Source organism: Bradysia coprophila, unplaced genomic scaffold (assembly GCF_014529535.1).
Source record: "Bradysia coprophila strain Holo2 unplaced genomic scaffold, BU_Bcop_v1 contig_232, whole genome shotgun sequence".
Classification (NCBI taxonomy): domain Eukaryota; kingdom Metazoa; phylum Arthropoda; class Insecta; order Diptera; family Sciaridae; genus Bradysia; species Bradysia coprophila.
In genome coordinates, this window is record NW_023503493.1 from 13,070,202 (window position 1) to 13,091,580 (window position 21,379).

The 21,379-nt window shown below is 33.7% G+C and overlaps 1 protein-coding gene across 3 annotated transcripts in view; it reads right to left on the bottom strand.

Moving 5' to 3' along the window:
- The window catches only part of LOC119076752 (zwei Ig domain protein zig-8-like), a 135,050-nt gene that overhangs the window by 62,647 nt on the left and 51,024 nt on the right, over nt 1-21,379 (bottom strand). For all 3 annotated transcript variants that reach the window (XM_037183700.1, XM_037183699.1, XM_037183701.1), the window contains 2 exons: nt 15,138-15,765; nt 11,755-11,960 (listed from right to left, as the gene is read on the bottom strand). In XM_037183700.1, coding sequence (XP_037039595.1) covers nt 11,755-11,960; nt 15,138-15,207 — 276 coding nt within the window. In that variant the 5' untranslated portion in view covers nt 15,208-15,765. The remainder of the gene's footprint in view (nt 1-11,754; nt 11,961-15,137; nt 15,766-21,379) is intronic.

Here is a 21,379-nt window from a genome sequence, read left to right on the forward strand (position 1 = left end):
AAAAAAAAAACAAGAATAGACCGACTAAAGCCTGGCGAGGTCTTTTTTCTTTTTCTCGATTTTTTCTGCAGGCAAGCAGGCATAAAGGTTTCATTAGTCGATATACAATAAACAATAAACATCTCCACCAACTTTCACCAATTTAGTAGGATACTACCACATTATCGAATTATAAATAGGCAAGCAGCCTAAATAATTTCATCAGTCGGTGTGCAGCTCTCAAACAGTAGAATTTTTTTTCCGAATTCACGTTTATTCTTCTTAATTTCTAATCATTAATACAATTCGTTGAAATTATAAATTTTGAAAAGAGAGATTAGAATAGTCTTCTTTGCAACTCAATTTTGGAATTGATCGAATACACTGGGAGATATTTAATTTTGGTGAAAAGTTATAAGTTCTTCAGTGGAAAATTGATTTATAAAAAAACCCACTTATGTTAATTGTCGACCCATTGGAGCAGCAGACATCTCTTCCAAGGCCGTAGCCAGACTTCAAAATCCGAGTGCGCTAGGGGGCGCAAGGTCCAAAAAAATTATTTTGTATGGGAAAAATTAAAAAAAAAATGAAAAAATGACTTCTCTAGGAGGGGCGCCGCCCCCCCTGCGCCCCATCTAGATACGGCCCTGATCTCTTCCACATCTATATCAGCATGGTCATCAACTACCAGTTTGGTAGTCAACTTCCAAAAATTAAGCTTTAAATAGGCGAGCAAGTAGAATCATTTCGTCAGTCGGTGCTTAGTTCTTCAACAGTAAACATCTCTGTCGAAAATTACGTTTGATTGTCAATAATAATCTTGGTAGTCAGCTACCAACTACCAAATTTTCGAATTGCAACTGTGATCAATCCAGCTACCAAAACTACTGACTTCCAAAACTACCAACTACCGAAAATACCAACTACCGACTGATAGCTACCAAAACTACCAAATTTGTAGAACAGACAGAGAGACAAAGCGGCCATAATGGGGTATTTTTGCTAGAAGAAAAAAGACCTAAAAACTATTAGTCCTCATGGTCTCGTATAAACAGGTGGCGCACCATATGGTCTCGTCACAGTTCACATACAATCCATACAATGTACGTGTCAAGCATGAGGTCTATAGCAATATTTAAATACGTATGCGATAGTGGATTTTGTGGGTTGGTAATATGTGGTACCTAAGTGAACGGAATTAGAGTTTCTAGGCTGATTTTATTTACTGTAACATTGTAAAACATTGGCTGGGCTACGGAACCGTTAGCAAAAACCTCTCAGAATCTGTATTGATTTATCAAAAAATATTTTTCTTTGATGATATGCTCTCATATTCCGGCAGATGTTATCCTTATTCGATTGATTGGTTCAAAACATAATGAAACGCAAAAGCGAAATAAATTCGTTTTGTTGTGCCGCGTTACGTAAAACGAAACGAATAATTTTTTTTCCGTTCCATTGACTAATTATTTTTTAATTAAAATTCTGCTGCTTCAACAACATAATCTGAAATTCTCATCTGGAAAACGAATTGAATAAAATTGATTTTTGAAAATTATTTTCCCCCGATTTACATTAATCAGTCATCAAAAGCGTTGTTTTTGTGTTGAACTGCAATGTAATTTGATTTGTATTCAATATACATATTTCAATGGTTCCATTCTACTATATTCAATTGTTAATTATTTACAGAAAATATTAATGACAATTCAAATATTGGAATAGTCGAAATCAATTAACATTTAATTTCTATAACAGGAGCCAATAAAAATTACACATTTTAAACCGAATCCAATAAAATAATCACCAAATGAAAATTGTGAGCCTAACAATGTCAAATAATAATGTTCATATGGCCCCACCAATCCGATATCATAAATAATATCCAGCAGCCGTTTCTACTAGGTATAATTTAAAATTCAATCGATCGTTTGATAAATTATTCTTTTTCGAGTGTGGGACACAATTATAACTAATTGTAAAGTATAATAGTGTAAAAAAGAATTGCATAACAATCAAATGAATACCGTATTCCAAATGTACTTCCTTCGACACAGCTATTTAACGGGAACGAAGAGGCTATAAGGATTTCGAAATTCCTGAAAATTCTCGAAATCTTATAAAGTCTCAAAATTCTAAAATTCGAGAATTTTCAGAAATTTCGTGAGTTTACAAGAATTGAAATTCTTGAATCTCCTACGTACATTCTATGGCCTTTGTGGAAAGAAGAAATTTTTGTTTAAGCTGAAGGATTCGGATCTACGTGTCTGCCAAGTGGTAAACGGTTTGGAACCTTATTTGAAACATCCTGAAGTCTTTAAGACATCGAATTAGAGAGAACTTGGATTTTTGATTCGCTCCGACAATTTGAATGATTTGCTCAGAGTAAATAGACATTGGTGGAGTATACATCGTAGACAGTTTTACGGAAATGCGAAGCTAGATTCGTAATGTGATTAAACAGTTTTCGTAATAGGATCTGGTTGATAACGGTTCGGACCACACGAAAAAAAAACATAGACGACAACAACATAGACGACAACAACAAAGACGACAACAACATAGACGACAACAACATAGACGACAGCAACATAGACGACAACATAGACGACAACATAGACGACAACAACATAGACGACAACAACATAGACGACAACAACATAGACGACAACAACATAGACGACAACAACATAGACGACAGCAACATAGACGACAACAACATAGACGACAACAACATAGACGACAACAACATAGACGACAATAACAGAGACGACAATAACAGAGACGACAACAACATAGACGACAACAACATAGACGACAACAACATAGACGACAACAACCTAGACGACAACAACATAGACGACAACAACAACGGCTGTTGAAATATTGTCTTAGAACATTCAAAAGGTGCTAGACATTCGTGTAATCTTTAAGGTTAAAACCGGTCAAATTTTAGCTCTTAATTCACACTCGGTTTAGAATCTTTATTGGCTGAAGCGATTACGGTCGCGTTACATTATGTTAACCGAAATGATTTCACGCCTTTAATGCCACTCGTTCCATAACATTTATTAACTTGCGACAAAAGTTCAACGATCCAACATATGAAAAATATTAATTACAAAAGGTGAATCAAACTAAAGTTGTTCTCCCTTGTTATAACTATCTTATATACCGTTTTTTAAAAGATAATAGAAAATAAGTGGCATATCAGCTTGCTATTGAAAACATTAAAGCGAGAAAGACTAGAGAAACAGGTATTCAATTGATACAACAAATTAATATGTGGAAATACTTGACGATAATCCTCAATCTCGGATTATGAGAATTCGAACATTTCGACACGACATCAGACATGATATGAACTAAATTTCATTTATTCATAACATGAAAATCTCACCGCAAAGCCTCAAGCATTTGTCATTTGTGATGTAAACACCAATTGTAATTCTATTTCATGTTTACAACATTACCTTAATAATTCACAGAAACCCATTAAATTTAAATTTATCGCTGAATTCTCGGTTAAATTACCTTGTAATGAGGAAACAGTCCAACTCTATTCCACAGAAAATTGATTGGGAAATTCGAACAAAGTCCATATTTCAGTCGAAAACAATTTTCCATATGTATTACGTAACCAGTTAAATTTAGCAAAGATTGTAACCGTCAGCGGATCTATTAAAAATTGAAACCGAAAAACAAAATAAGCTTGTCCATAAGCACGGCAGAGTAAAATAAACAAGGCATGTAGTGGATGATTTGACGAGATACCTGATATTCATAAGTAAAAAGTTGAAAAGTGAGTTTTCGTGCAAATTTTGTTGATCCAAGACGAAGTTAAAAACGAGACTTTTCAACTTTTATTCCGAGTTATGTAATAGTTATTTTCCTATGAAGCCGGAGGCGAGTGCTGGAATCGAATTCACTAAAAAAGCCTTTTAGCATAAGTTAGGGACAATATTTTTCCTAAATGACGTGGGAAATGAGCGACGAAGTCAATTTTCTTGTTAACTCTAGATGTGTAATAAGGAACTTTCGACCTTAGGGAAAACAAAAGCATGTAAAAAATGTTTACTTTACTAGTGAGGTAATGTGGCCTTTCCCTCACTAGTGAAGACCCTTTCCCTCGCTCGTAATGTAAAACGCCATACTTTACACGTGAAATAATTTGATATCTCGTATCACGATGAGTAAAAGTACCTCGGGCTGAAGCCCTTGGATACTTTTACTCATCTGGATACGAGATATCAAATTACTTCACTGGTATAGTAATGTACTATTAAATGTCAGCAGGAAGAACGGCAAATAAATATTTGAAAGCATTCGCCGTATGTGACAACAAAAACTTTTATTGCCTATCCACCCGGAATATTGTTGTTACACGTACATTTCCCACCCGCGGAAAGCGATCGTTACACGTGGGAACTTTTTCATTACATCACAAGTGAAGGAATATTCATATGAAAATTCATTACATATCAGCAGATTTTCATTACTTATCAGCAAAAATGTATCACATGAAATATTCTTTAGCACTGAAATCGAAACAATGCTCGCGATGTTATTTTAGTTTTAATATCACAAACTTTGTCACTTGAATTAAGAGCACACCAATCTAAGCAAATTCATTAAAAACTTTCGAAAAAAAAAAATAAAAACACAAAAATAAGTGACGGCGAGAGTGACGGCCATTTTGTCTATAGCCGTAATTTCAATTTTTTCAACTTCGACAAACTGGCCAAACAATTTTAATTTTAGCATTTTTCACTTATTCTCAAAAACAATCAACACTCTTGTCTTTATTATCATGTATTCACTTCACTTCACATCAAAATTTATTGTAACATCACCAAAATCGACAAATATTACGCAAAATATGAATCTAGCACTTCACAAAAACAAAACAGTCGAAGTAGTTTGTCAACATGTCATCAAAACAGTAGTGTTGCCAGTGATGCTTTCGGGATTAATGTTATGAAGAAGTGTGAGCCGATTTCGTTTATAAACGTTTCAATGCAACAACAGATTTTTTTGTTGGTTTTGTGCTATCGGTATTTTTTATGTGTATTATTAGTCTTGCAGTGAATGAAATAGCGCGACGGCGACATAAATGATGTGAAATTATACATTAATTTAGAATAATCTTATGGTATTCAAGAATCTGCTAGTGTCTTCTTGAACACTTTTGGTTTTGAACTGTTAGGTCCTTGGGTGGAAAAATGTACTCGTAACAACAATATTCCGTGTGAATAGGCAATAAAACAGAATACATTGGATGCTGCTTGGTAGTTCATTACACTTGGAATCAATTTTGTGAACTCGCGAACCCACTCGTGTGGTTTTAAGCAACAAGCTTTGGAAACGGTTATTTTGAAAAGTGTAGAGTTTGCATATCCGAGCCGAAGGCGACTCACACTTGTGAGTTCGGCTCGTATCACAAAATTTATCCCTCATGTAATGAACTACCTCCGCAGCATCCAATGTAATCTACTATAATTTAATTCCTCGATTATGGAACTAAGTTTTTTGTAAGTGGAAACAGAAAATATTTGCGAATTCATTCAAGTCCGTTCAAGTATAACTTGCCTCAGCTGTAATATGGTACGGAAATGTTGTGTTGTGTGTTGCAGGACAAATTGTAATGCAGATTGCACCCAAACAACCTTGCTTCAAATTTCCTGAACACGTTTGCGTTGGTTAAATATAATTGACAAACTGGAAAATTTAACACTCGAAAATAATGTCGACATCGGTATCTCTTACGCTTATTTTGTTCATTTTCAATAATGTAAACCCTAGATCCCTTATGTGACATTTTAAAAATGACCCTCTCCTGCCCGGTTTTTTTTTCGCTGCCGTGCCATAAAAGTCGCTTTAGCGAATTACATGTTGCCCTTAATTGCGTAACAATTCTGAATACATTTGAGAGCGCAGAGTGATAAATATTAAAAATATTTTTGGCGTATAGTTGTGCCTGGAACAATCACCCGGATTAGTGTCAGCAAATAATATGTTTAAAGGAAATTCGCGTAAAATGTCAAAACCACCTGTACAAAATTAAATAGAATTTTCTCAAGTAGGTACTCAGGTCGAAAAAAAAAAAAATTGTAGATGCAAATTGCATATGATTTCGAATGTAAAAAGGTATTCCGATTCTCGACTATACACTTTTAGAGCCAACTACTTATTTATAACATTGCCTTGGAAGAGCTTCAAGATAATTTTACATTTTATACGTGTGTGTAGGTACCACTTAATACTCTTTTTTCATACGATTTTCCACTTTAGAGAGAAAGTATATTCATACAAACACATTATATATCTGCGTACGTATACATCGTATAACGGTCATACAAGTTCCTGTTTAATGTGAAAATGTGAATAAATAACGCTGTGCTTTTTAGAAAATGGTTGCTAGCAATAAAGCTTGCCTTAAAGTACAGAAGTTTATTAACTCTTGTGTTACTAAAAAAAAACTCGGAAACATTTTCAAGTGGTCACATAAATTATAATTTCTTTCCCCCATTTCATATAGGAATTTTATAAGTGAAATCAAGTAGAATTTAGCCTATGCCAAAACAACATTTTTTTTAATGTTTTCAACAAAAAAAAAGAACGGCAATTGTGAGCATGCGATTTACCACCAGCAATGCCAATCGCAATTGTGTGGAAATGGTGTGTTGATACAAAATAATAAATTTTTCAAACGTTCCGTGTCATTCAGCCATATCAATTTAAAATATATCCTTTAAAAAAACAGCAAGCATTTTCACAATATCGTACGTTTATATTTCGAAGGTATGGCATTTAAGAGGTCTATGTTCTACCGAAAATAATATTACGAAAAAAAACGTTCTTTTTTCTTGAGCATTTATTATATAGCATCGCCGTGTATATTATGTGCAGAGAACACTACATGAAACACGATTCACACAAAATGAATTAAAAAATGGAAAATACTTCCATAGCCTGATCACGCACATTATATATGTGCCCAGAGGGTTCAGTTAACTAACGGCACATTTTTCCGGTTTCTAGTGAAATGCATGGAACACAATGTGGACGTGGACGTTTGACATATAATGGAAATTAAAACATGTTAGCGTCAGTGGAGGTTTTTTTTCTAAATCACAAAAAACTAATCACAGCCGGAAAAACAGTGCATGTACAAATGCGGAAGATATTTACATTGAAATGTAACAAATAGTAAACGCAAAAAGTCTGGACAATATAACGTTCGATTGTTCTTATTTGCTTCAGTCTGATATATTTCCGTCGAGACGACAATTATTGAAGAACTTTTTTTAAACTCTTATATGCAAAAAGGAGACATCTTGCATTAGCGAATTATAAGAAAAATGAACGTTGCGTTTTTACAAGTATCAATAATTCCAAACATAATGCAGAGCCAAGAATAAAGCAAAAGTATTTAGTTTTCATTTTTATTATAATTCGCTATTGGTAAACGACCTCCTATATTATTCTGCTATTCATGCTATTCGAAGGGCAAACCACTCTTTATAATTCCCTCATAATACTGTGCAACTCTCGTATGACACAGTCTAACTAACTCTGACATAACACTGATGCCACATAATTATTGGTAACTCCCACATAACAGATCATAGCTCATGCAGTCAACTCTTCTTAAATCTTTTGGGTGGTTTTCCCCCTCAGGGTACCTCCTATTCTCCGACCAGCATTCTATTTCATCGTGTGAATAAATTCTATATATTTAGAGCAATGAATCTTTGAGCGTTTATTACACAAATGTTGCCCTTCTAAAAATACATAGAATAAATGTATTGAACTCATTTCATGACGGCGATTTTATTTAATGGAATGTTGCTGTTCATCTCCACTTCAATGCATTTTTAATTCATTTTTCGTTGGAAAGATAATATTATTTTAGGAAAGTACTGCAATTTACTTCAGAATCGTGGCAATGAACCATAATGTCTCGAGCCTGATGTATGTTTGTTTTATAAATACAGAGTAGACAGAAAGTTCATAATGGTCGAGTAATCATGTGATCCTTTTTAGCAATTCAATAAATCGAAAAAGGACAAAGTTATTGAAGGTTCAGTTTGCTACCTACAGAATACTAAATAGCCTCAATATAAACAACGCGTTGTTTGTATTGATGCTATTTAATTTCTTGACCCACAAATTTGACAGCCTTGATATTGAATGGTTTTTGTCCCAGTAGACTGGTCGGACTGCCAGAATCTGTGGGTCTAGAAATATCAGATCCTACATAAAAACAAAAATGCGAAAATTCATTATTTTTTGTAACTGTATCAAAGTAGTTAGTATGGAAATGTTATCCATTACATCAGGCCACATACTAATCCTTATTTTCATTAATTGTAGAAAGCTGAGTGAAAATTGTTTCACGAATTTTCGCGTTCTTTCAAGATCTACAAAAATAATGAAAAATCGCTAAACTGTTAAATTGATACGATAGATTTCTGATTCCTGATCTACCACAAGTACTCAATTTGTATGTGGCAATTTGTAGACTCTCTATGCTCCCTCGATGTAAGATGGTGATGACGACCACAAGTACCCAATAAATCCGAGAGGTGTAAAACTTTATGGACTTGATCACTGATCAATGATCAGTTTGTCAGTCAATATCGGAGTCTATTTTCGATAAATTTCTTGAATTTATTGAAAGTTTCTTAAATTTCTCGAATTCGTTGATAGAAATTGTAACGTTTTGTATTGCTGGTTGCCACTAGATTCAACTAGATACAACACTGAGAAGTTAGAGGGATTCTTTTGAAAATCCACCTATCGAAATCGGACCCATTTCGCCTGGGATTGATATATACATGGTTTGAAAGGTCTTTACCAGTAGACCTTAAAACAGGCCTCACACAGTCTCGAGCCACACCTGCTTGCTGATGGAAGATCTCCGAAGTTGAAAAAATAGTGTTTTTTATCCGAATTTTTTGGCCATTATAAATGATCGTTCCGGGTGAGATTGGGCTCGTTGGAAAGCTGAGCTTAAGTACTTTCGGGTCATGCCTAGTTTGATTAGATTCATTGATATATGTTTGCAAAAAATTGTAAGAAAAAATTTCAAAATCTGTGTGAACTTTAGGCAGGTCTGGGCTGGTACTGATGACGCTTAATGTGAACCTAACATGCTCGTTGTAACATACATTGTCTAAGCTTTCCGTTGATACCTCATTTGTAGTGCTGGTGATTGCTGACATAACAGAACTTTATGTTAGTACAACCGCTACTCGTAAAACTCGGCAGCAATCACCAGCACTGCAAATGAGGTATCAATGAAAAGCTTAGACAATGTATGTTACGACTAGCATCTTAGGTTCACATTAAGCGTCATCAGTACCAGCACAGACCTGTCTAAAGTTCACACAGTTTTTGAAAAAAATTTCTTCAATTTTTTGCAAACATATATCAATGAATCTAATCAAACTAGGCATGACCCGAAAGTACTTGAGCTCAGCTTTCCAATGAGCCCACTCTCACCCGGAACGATCGGCCTAAAATTTCGGATAAAAAACACTATTTTTCCAACTTCGGAGATCTTCCACCAGCAACCAGGTGTGGCTCGAGACTGTGTGAGGCCTGTTTTGACGTCTACTGGCAAAGACCTTTCAAACCATGTATATATCCATCCCAGACGAAATGGGTCCGATTTTGATAGGTGGATTTTCAAAAAAATCCCTCTCAAATTTCTTGATTTTTTTTTTAAATTTGACAAATTAAAGAAAATTTTCAAGAAATTCAAAAAATTGCTAGAACTAAATTTCTCGAAAATAGGCCCGGATCAGTCTGTTACTAGAGCTGCGATTCTTTCTTGACAATTCCAATCGTCTCGATCTCGAGTTGCTACTTGGCTCAGTGTTTTGGAGAATGCATGTTAACGGCTTACTTTTATCCAACACAACGATGGATAGCAATAACTAGTGCGTCGTTTGGCCAACTCAGCGATCTGGATAGCCTTGGCATAGCACATAGCACACAAATTTTGTGTTCAAGTGCGATATCTAATGCGACGATTATGTTACTATGACAGTAGAATACACACATCTTCCAAGAATTTTGCTGGGAAGCAAAGCGCTTGACACACCGAAAAAAATATAAAATTTTGAATGTACACACATTTAAGCCGCGGAATTCCTAAAACTAAGGTGTTGTTCAAAACTTACGTAATGCAATAGGAAGGAGAAGGAGGGTTCATACATTTTTTTGAAATTCTGCTTTTTGCGTTACGTAATCTTTGAACGTTCCCTTTATGTAATTTACATGGTTAGGTTCTACAAAAAAATGTTTTGTGTGAGAGTAGAAACAAAGTTCTGCACTATATGTTTCATTGAAAACAACTATTTTCTATGTGCGAACGTTAATGTGCACAGTGTGCACAGCTTAAAACTATAAGAGGATTTAATGTAATACATAAATACTTTACAACGAGAAGAATAGGCAAGTGCAAAGATTTGATGCGATTAAAAGTTGATGTAATTTAAAATGGATTACTCTCAACAGCATAAGCACCGTGGCCTCATGTCAAAATATTCAATGGAAATTTCCTGAGAATTCCACTAGTAAAACACCAAAAACACTCAATACTAGTTATTTTGTAAGATAAATAGCTCAATCACTTAACGTTAAACATGATGTACTTTCTACCTTTCCAATGAATTCCACAATTTCCATAGTAGTTGGAAGCAAATCAGTCAAAATCCCTTAATAAGAGTGATGTGACACGAGTGCCATACATCCAAAACAACTAATTTCATTTTTGGTGACTCATTCTGCGCCTGAACGCAAACATTTTATCAAGAAAATGTTTTGTTAAAAAAGTGTCAAAAATTTTCAAAATTCGGGAATTTTCCAGATGGGAGCGGTGGAGTAGGAACCAAGATTTTTCATTTCGTTCGAAGTGCTGTAAATCAGCCAATTTGCATGTTAATTCCCTAGGTTCAAAGATTTGTATCTCGGCCAAATGACCACCGACTTTGACGTGTAGGTAGAGGTCGTTGAACTCATACGGATGTGTTTTGGTGATAGTTTAGGCTGTGTAGTTGAACTTGCGTGAAACCTGCTATGCTAACGCGAGGGAACGATTGATGGAAATAAAGATTCGATGAATGTCGGATGTCATCTGTTATCAATAATGACTTCCGAAATAAACGACTGGCTCTGACTAGTGCGGTCTTATACAAAAAACCGAGTAAAAAATTCGAATTCAAAATAAGTGGATCAAATGAAGTAATAGATCCGTTAGTAATTCTGCTGATATGCCAGACGGCAAGCAAGCAAAATGCTTTAATAGTAATTGCATCCACTCTAATTTCATTTTCAATGTAGTAATTGTGAAAAACCATAGAGTAAATGATCTCGTGTCGACATGGAAAAAGTGAAGTAAAATAATAATGAGAACAATGGAAAAAAAACGAACAACAATGCGAGTGTTCACACTAATTACAGTGTTTAATGTCTAAACTTTCTGAGTTAACAAAAATCGATTCGAAATTCGAATTATAATTGCGGTTTACCGTCGAACAGAAAATGTGAGCTCGTTTCGTTTAGTTCATTGTGTTCAACTTTTAACTAAAAAATAACGTCGCTCTAAACCAAAATGAAACCTCCCCACTGAAGGTAAAACAGTTATTATATTTACGTAATTATCTAACGTGTAAGCTGCAATAAGTGTTTAATGGATGGTTGTTGACAGGAGAGTGTTGGTCGAGATGATATAAATTGTAAAATGAATAATTGAAATGCACTTACCGTTTTGTTTCCTAAATTTTTCACTCTACAATTAAGGTAAGCAGTTTTTCCTAGCAATGCAGTCACATTTTTTGAGGCCGATTTATCAAAATAAGGTCCGTTTCGTGGTTCCTCTATTTCTATATTGTTCTTACTGTGTGCTCCATTATTCACGTATGTGCCTAAGTATTCCTTGGGCTTGGATGATTCCCGTTGAGCTCCCATTGCTAGAAAAATATTTTTTTATTTTAATTTCGAAATTATGTTTCATTATTCTTGTGTGTTAGAAAAAAAAGCGTTTGGCTTCAATTGAAAATATTATTTATCCATAGCGCAACCACTTACAGCAAGAAAATAATGTCTTACTTTGGTATCATTCGGTCAATTAATTTTTTAATTACCAAATACTTCTCACAAAGGCTTCATTAATTAATGTTCCTTGTCATTTCTTGCTTCTTCTGAATTCCTATAAATCTTTGTCATGGAATATGCTAATCATTTTTCTTACTCTACGTGCTCCCTGTTGGAAAGCTTCTTTCAATTTAAGTTTCGTTTACTGTTGACATTAATATTTTATAGTCTTTCTCAGTGCATCTTTAACACCAGCTGAGTACTGTGTTCAAACGAGGTGGAAGGGTTCGGTTTGTTCTATTTACTATGGCTACCATATATACAACGAAATGTTTTAAATTGAAAAGCATTCCTAGTATGCACATAAAATGTTCAAAATTCCGTTTGATTTGTCTCTGTATGTTGTAGTTGTTGTACATTCTGCTTGGCTGTGAAGATTGAAAAAAGGTTTAAAGGGTTCCCTTTGTGTTGTAGTGAAAATTCCAATTTTTCCATTGACATTCGAAAGAAGCTTTGTTTGAGCTTTAAATGCTCTTTAAGGATATCGATACAAGCTAACAGGATATTATTCGGTGTTTTCACAGCCATTGTGTACAATCATGTAATTCGTCTAGGTTTATGATGGCAAGACAAACTAAGTGAAGTCGGTTGTCGAATCACTTGTAATATATCAGCTTCTTATATGCAAAATTGGGAATGAGATTTAACATTAATGAAATCTAGGTATGACCAGTTCATACAAGCCGCAGAACAGACGAATTTCGCTTACTTTCGCCCAGAAGGAACTCATTTCTTGTGAAAATTTTCAATTTTCCTTCACCTTATGAAATTGCATAACTTCGCAGAGAACGATGAAAATTTTCAGACTTTCAGATGAAGATAGATTCGAACAAACAATAAGCTGGAACAAATTCTTTGCAAATATAAAGCTACAACTATTGCTAAACAAAGGGTATGAAGCAATGCAAACGATGCATCTTCATCAAAAAATAGTTTATTTCGTCGTCAACATTTTATATTTGAAAAGAATTTTTTACTATAACTTAGTTTGAAGGATATGTCCTTTGAATCATTTAGCCCAGACTCTTTTCTGAGCTGCGTGTTTTAAGAAATCTGAAATTTTTTTATATATTTTCTACTTGAGATGTTATGCAATTTTTTATGGATCATTGTCAAACAGCAGATGCAACTGTAATGCCTCATAATAGTAGATTTTTATGATTATCTTTTATTTGATGTTATTTTTTGGGCTATGTGAAATTTTTGTTTAATATGACGTATTAAATGAAGTCAACTTTGATCTATTTAAATGAATTTGACGGAAGCTTTCAGGAGAATAAGTTCGTTCGAGCCAACAAAAAGGCAAAATGCGTATTTCTATCTTACATTTGACCATAGACCATACTTTGTAGTCTTCTAACCTAATCGCTTCAGCCTGCCAATAAGGAGGGAGTTGCGGCAAACGATGGATTCGTCACGGAATTTCTGTTATATTTATGAAATTTCCATCTCAACACAAAAAGTGAAGTCTTTCTGTGGAAACGCTACAAAATTGCCATTCTGCAATATTTACAGTGAACGACATCTCAAATGTCTCACTGTCAAATTTTTCTGAGAATTTTATTGTGTCATTGCAAATTCACAATGACATTCTCTGAAAAAAATGACACTGAGACATTTGAGATGTCGTTCACTGTAGATTATTTTTAGATAATTTAGAATTTCATTAATTTTTTCGGCATTTTTGAGCATTTTTTTAGCGTGTCCCGTACCGCTGGACAGGATATATTTTATTTTCGGGAGCTCGTCAAAATCTTGCATCGATCTTAAAACAGATGACCCGATGTTCTGTACAATTTTGTGTTTTTAATGAGAGGAAGCGATTGCGTTTATATCATTTTATCAACCTTTCATGCTACCGCACATCTGATTCGGTTATAAATGACAGTACATCCCCACTATATATCTACCTTCATGAAGACAACAAGCGTTGGTAAATTTCATACGAAATCTTATCTATCATCTTCTGTCACAGTGGTATAGTCAAATGTTATCAATTTTCAATATCTAAACGGAAATTACGTGACATATTTATAGTTTCCCGCAGCTCCTTCTGGATTACAATTAACTTAACTTAGTTTGCATAAGTCGAAAATATTTTTTTATTAAAGATGATGTATAGACTGGTATGTAGTGTGGTCTTGTACTTAAAGAAAAATTAAATTGAAAAACTTCTTGAAGTTTAAAAACCCTCAAACTTTAAATTCCTTTCTTAACATTTCTTTAAAACCGTTTCGGCACACGCTTTTTCAGCAAACGGTTATACCCTTCTCTCCATAAAATGGGCACAGAAATCTTAATCGATTTTTTTTAAATAGAAAATTTTCTAATTAAATTTAACGACAACAATTCAATCAAAAGTTGGTCCTTTTTTCCTTAATCATTTTCTGGTTTCTATTAATATAAAAGAGTGTGTCGTTGAAATGTTGTTCGAAATGGTTTTTCAAATTCTACATTCCCAAACATAAGGCAATTAAATTAAAAACTCTTCAAATCTTCAACAATAATTTGATGACACACTCCAGACAAACAGATGAAAACATATAACTAATACACTTGTTTAATTTTAAATAGAAAAAGGGATAACTCTATGTTCCTCTGCCCCCCACTTAATAAACATACTTGTCTACTTTGCGGTTTCGAAAGGTTTTTGAACATGTTTGCCATTCAAACAACCTACAAAGAACACAAAATTTATTATTTGCGTTCTGTAATAAGTTTCCATTGAATTTGCTATCCCTTTAAGTGTCCTTTATTTACCATCCCATTATTCGTGCAACAATACTCATACACTTAGGCACTATTCAGTCGGAACACTTTCATGTTTTTAGTTTTGCAAAATATACCGAAATGGAAACTGAATGAAACTTTAAGCGAAGCGAATAAACGATGTAATTGGTGCTGAGTAATTGGTACTATTCATTGAGCCAGGCCAATTATGGTGTAATTAAAAAGCTTTCAACCAAAAGAATGCATAGGAAACTATGACTTACCTAAATAAGATGCACCAAAAAACAACATCGTTTCCATCAATAACACAAAAATAGTTCTCGCCGATGCCATACTTGTTCCCAGCTGTGCAATTAATTTGCAATTTACACAATCGAAACTACACAAAGGTATTCTTCGATGTAGCTGTACAAATAGTGTTTCTACTTCGAAAATGATCTTAATTTCGTTTTGAACGTTGCGTCGTTTCCACACCCGTTCACAAGCACACGGTTATATCGGTTGGGATTCGATTCACCACCACCCCATTTTCCATTGTATTGATTCGATGTTGTTAGCGAACATATTTTGATTAGTCATATTTGGTACAGAAATTTCCTTTTGTTGCGGATATTGTTATTCTTGGCAATATGTGTGTGGGTGTGCTGTGTTCTCAGGCTCGTTTATTATATAAATTGTTTCACATCACTTGCTCGTACACAACATCAATAATATAAATACTCTGGATATACATTGTACACACACAGCAGTGGTACAACAATGTTGTGTTTAATTGATAAATTTAATGCAAAATAATTTTTGCCGAATGGAAACAGCAATGGTATGCAGAATACATATGTTTATGGTTCAATTAAGTTGTATGGCATTGTTCGTCGGAGTCCATTTGGAAGCCTGGAATAGAAAAAAGAAAATTGGGTTCATTGAATATAGATGTTAACTGGAATTAATTTACTTTCAACAAATGTAACGGCAATAGAATACCATGCATTCGAGACTAAAATTATGAATTATATTTGTAAGCTTAAGATTTATTGAACATTTTCCTCCCTTGTATCTTGTGGAAAGTGTCTTGTGGATGATTTATGAACCAGAGCCTATATGTTTTCGCCGTATATAAATATAGACACAGCCGTTTACGTTTTAAGTGAATAGATACGGTGGTGTATCGGTTGCGTTAATAAATAATCATTTACTGTAAGTGAAGAGTCTGTTTACTTATAATTATGTTGAAAACAAATGAAAACAATGTTTTACGGTTTGTTTAATTATCACAATGAATATTAGTTAGCGCCAGTAATTGGAAACGTACATACCTACAACAAATAGTGTATATGTTTTTGGAAAATTTCCAGTCAAGCTTAGCGGATAATGGCTTTTGCTTTTTTGGCAGAGAGTGCTGAACATTATTTTATCTTTTGTGGCGGCGTTGTTTTGTTTAAAGAAATTTATCATTTTTACGCACCGAATGGTGTTCATTCGATAACAATGCCAGACGGATTCAGTTTCAATGTGTGTGGGATGTGTTAAGATCTTTTAGGAACGCCTGTTCAACTGTTATCGATTGAAGGGTGTGTCGATTTGAACCTCTTCTTTTTTTAGAGCCAGACTGTAGACCAGATTTTTGATTGTCTTGATTATAGTTTAAGGTGTGGCGACAGGCGCATATAATCGTTTATTCTTGGTGCAAAAATAGTTTTTAGAAGAAAATCCTCAATGGATTTTCTAACCAAAAATCCTAGAAGGACTTTCTAACAGGAAATTCTCAACGGACTTTCTAACAAAAAATCCTCAAAGGATTTTCTAACAAAAAATCCCAGAAGGACTTTCTAACAAGAAATCCTCAAAGCATTTTCTAACAAAAAATCCTCAAAGGATTTTCTAACAAAAAATCCCAGAAGGAATTTCTAACAAGAAATACTCAAAGCATTTTCTAACAAAAAATCCTTAAAGGATTTTCTAACAAAAAATCCCATAAGGACTTTCTAACAAAAAATCCTCAAAGGATTTTCTAACAAAAAATCCCAGAAGGACTTTCTAACAAGAAATCCTCAAAGCATTTTTTAACAAAAACATTTTCTGACAAAAAAACCTCAAAAGATTTTTTCACAAAAAATCCTCAAAGGACTTTCTGACAAAAAATTCTCAAAACATTTTCTAACAAAAAAATCCTCAAAGGATTTTCTAACAAAAAAATCCTCAAAGGATTTTATAACAAAAAACATTTTCTAGCAAAAAACCTCAAAGGATTTTCTAACAAAAAATCCTCAAAAGACTTTCTGAAAAAAATCCTCAAATAACTTTCAAACAATAAATCCTCAGAGCATTTTCTAACAAAAAATTCTCAAAGGACTTTCTAACAAAAAAATCCTTAAAGGACTAACAAAAACGTTTTCTAGAATTTTCAACGATTCTGAGGATTTACTTTTTTAATGTTTTTTTTTAATTTGGAATGTCGTGTAGGAAGCAACAGATTCCGTGCAGAAAGAAATTTTTACAAAAGCATCTGTAGAGACTGTTTCTAGGCATGTTCACTGAAAAATATCATCAATCGATGATAAAATTTTCAAATAATCGATACTATATCAATCGAATGTTTTATCGATAATCGATAAATATCGACTGATAATCAACAAATATCCACTGAAAATCGAATTATCAGTCTATATTTGCCGATTATCAGTCGTTATGTACCGAATATCAGGCGATATTTATCGATTTTCAGTCGATATTTATCGAATATCGATAAAACATTCGATTGATGTTGATTTTCTGAAAATATCGATAATCGATTCCAGGGAAATAATCGATATTTTATCAATCGAATGAATTATCGAACATGCCTAACTGTTTCTAAAAATTTAATGAGTTGGTCGAATGAATGTGGTCAACGCACTTCAAGGAAAAGTGATCATAGTCGACAGCTGCCAAATAGAGTACTATATTTTGTATGAAATGGTTTTTTACGGTTGTGTGACACACTGTCAAGTTTCAGTACCCTATTTAGACTACCAGTCATATTTGAAGTGCGTTGATGTGGAAAATTCATATGAAGGTGCAACTAAAGCCCATCGGATCAAAATATTTCTCCCATCTCGGTTTCTACATTAAATCCTTTTGCAGTTGAAAGATATTGACGATATCTTCTCAATAATTATCTAAATAACTTAATGAGATGGAAAATTATAGATTGATTGACAATTAAAATTCTACATCATGTCAATACGAATTAAATGTTTGGGCAACCGTTTAACCCGATTTCATTTAACTGTTCCGTTATTTCAGTTGATTGAAAGATGTCCCTTTCGAAAATTGTTTTAATTAAAATCAGTTCCGGCTTTACATGACGAATTAAAAGGTTGAAATGGGGAGAAACATACAAAATTCGACGACGAAATTTTTTTTTTATAAAGACATGTCGTTAGCAGGTAGTCAATTATTAGCTTTTCATTTATCGATACATAGAATTAATGACATCAGTAATAGGTAGTTAATAGCATGGATACATTTTATCAAATTAAAAAGCGGACGAATCAAAGAAAAATTGAAATCGCATGACAAAATAGTCGTTATATTTCAGTTCACTTGTTAACTATACTGCACAGTACATCCCAGTTAAATAAGAAAAACAACTGATAGTAAGGTCGACAAATGATGTTCTAATTGAAGAGCACGTTTACGCAATCATTTTTTAAACTTTGAGAAAGACTTTACAAGGTTTATTCGTCTCGGTGTATTTGCTGAGCTCATTATTTTTCGATTTTTCTTTTTGTACGTCTCCTTTGAAGTATGTTTTCTTAGCCATGTGTTTCAACGTGTTTTTACTGGATAACGACTGTAATGTTGTTTTTTATGTTTGTGTGTGCAACAACTGTACCTTTGTACATATCTCTCTTCTGTAATATTCATCAGGATTGAAAACAAACAAAGAAATATAAAAATGTAATTGTGCGACCTGCGGGTGTATATGCTAGAAACATAAATTTTCCGTTTCAAATTTTATAAGTAAATCCGTAATACTTTTATGATATATGAGCCAGATACAGTCTGGTTTGTTTTTATACTTTATTCGCCTTACAGCGGTTATAGCCGTTGCACAAAATTTCGGATACCTTAAGATATAAATCATTAGCCATAAAGAATTTTTTCATCCAAAATTTCAATATCAAGCACTTACATTGAAATACTTAAAAATTTACGAATGTTTGGGAAGAGTTTATTCGAAAAACAACAATTCACAATAAAAGTCTTAACAATTTTGGCACGAACGCTGAAAGTCCTTTATGACCAGCGTTACAATAGTATCTACAGCCGTTGAAAAGTGAAAACTAACATGTTTTCTGTTTTGGGCCTAGTTTTGGGTTGAATTGTGGGACAAAAATACTTAATTTCATGAACAACAGTGGCGCTAGTTGTCCAGCAAAGTTTTTATTCAATAAAATTCTGACACTTTTGATTCGGGGTGCTCACATTCGCACCATAAAAAATTCAAAGGAGCAGTTAACAAAATCGAGAACATAAATGTACACATTTTTTGCGATGCTGACCCTTCCCAAGAATTGTTGACATTGTGTCTTGAAATACACACAATATCCTCATATTTATTTCTGAAATTTAAAGTAAAATTGTAAAATCTTGATGCATTGGAATTGAAGCTGCTGGTCACATTTTTAAATGGTACGGTAATGAGCAGCCAAAATTCAAATGTCAGACCACTGTTCGCGTAGTATTGTTCTCGCATTCATTATTCTTGTGTCAATTTGATTCGGTTGTGATGTGAGAAAATTTCTGCTAAACTTTGTGCATTATTCGCGATTTTTAAGTGCGTTGAACATTGCAAATATTTTTGTGAACGGCTAAAAGTGTTGAGGAAATTTCGGAAATATACGTGTGTGGAAGATACACATCAAAACATTGCTGTCGGTTTCAAATTTAAACATCCACAGCCAATGTTTTGATCGTGTTTTCCCATTCAAATGATACGAAAAGTGAAATAATAAATTAACTAAGTATTTGGTCGCGGTTAATTGCTAATAATTTCTATTTTCTAATCGAAAATCTTTAAATCGAAGAATTTGACTTCGGAGGAATTTTCTGCTTTTGATGTGGTCAGAAATAAATTATTTGTTTTTCTTCATCTAAAAAGGTTTTTTTGCATCGCAAAAAATGTGTACATTTATGTTCTCGATTTTGTTAACTGCTCGTTTGAATTTTTTATGGTGCGAATGTGAGCACCCCGAATCAAAAGTGTCAGAATTTTATTGAATAAAAACTTTGCTGGACAACTAGCGCCACTGTTGTTCATTAAATTAAGTATTTTTGTCCCACAATTCAACCCAAAACTAGTCCCAAAACAGAAAACATGTTAGTTTTCACTTTTCAACGACTGTATAACTCTTCTAGTTACACTTTTTTCCTAAAAGGAAAAGTAACTATCTCTGCGTTTACATAAGTAGTTCCTGTTATAAACGGCAAAAATATCGCCATTACAACGATTAAATCTGCCATTTGTTTTGTTTGAAGTGTAACTTGGTGTAAGATACCAAATCTTGTACTTCATTAGATTTAGTAAGCATTCAAATATTGATAAGAGAATACACAGATTCACGGTCAATGCCAGACAATGCATGGATCAAAAACTCCGAGTTGGTTTTCGACCTGGTTTCCCGTATTTCCCTACATTTTCCAAATTTTCACAAAAACATTCAAGAAAGAATTGAAAAAAGAAGACCTTGATTTAAATAGTCACACAGTAAATGATGAACTGAAAGCGATTCGGTGTCGCCATGGGCTATCCAAAATTATTTAGTTGGAAAACTTTTTCATCATACACCTCAAAGATACCTTACTCGAGACAGACATTTTGGAGTGTCTTCTGTGTCTGACGACTAATTAATAATTCAACATCAATGAAGACCATCCAATATAAATGTATGCGATTAAGTGTCCCGGTAAATGCATTAACCAATGAGACAAAATCGATTCATTTTAAATCAAGCAAGCAAAAATTCATTATTTAGAGAGCCAAGTTTGACGTAAAACTCTTGGCACTGACTGCCATCCAACCCTCGTGTTGTCACAAACATTCAAAACCTTTGAGAAAAAAATGTCTGCTATTTTCATCTCATTAAAATAAATTTTCAATTTTCGAATCCTTTTGTTCAATAAACTTTATGCAATGATACTCTAATAGCAGCTGTTACCTCCATGGAAACTAATAAATCACGGAACATTCTTCATTCATTTCGAATCTTTTACTGTATTCGTTCGTTTTGCTGAAAATAATAAAGTTGTTTAAATTACATCAAACATTAATTTCGCCCATCTCTTTTGTTCGGGTATACTTCTTACTAAGTTGGTTGAAAACTTTAACTGAATCAATTTAAGTATAAGCATTATATTGCTAAACACCGGTCTTCAATCCGTCTATCTTATATAAAGTCAGTTATGCCCTCTATATCTATTCATTTCCCCGGGAAATCTCGTTAATTAAAAAAAAGAACTCCGA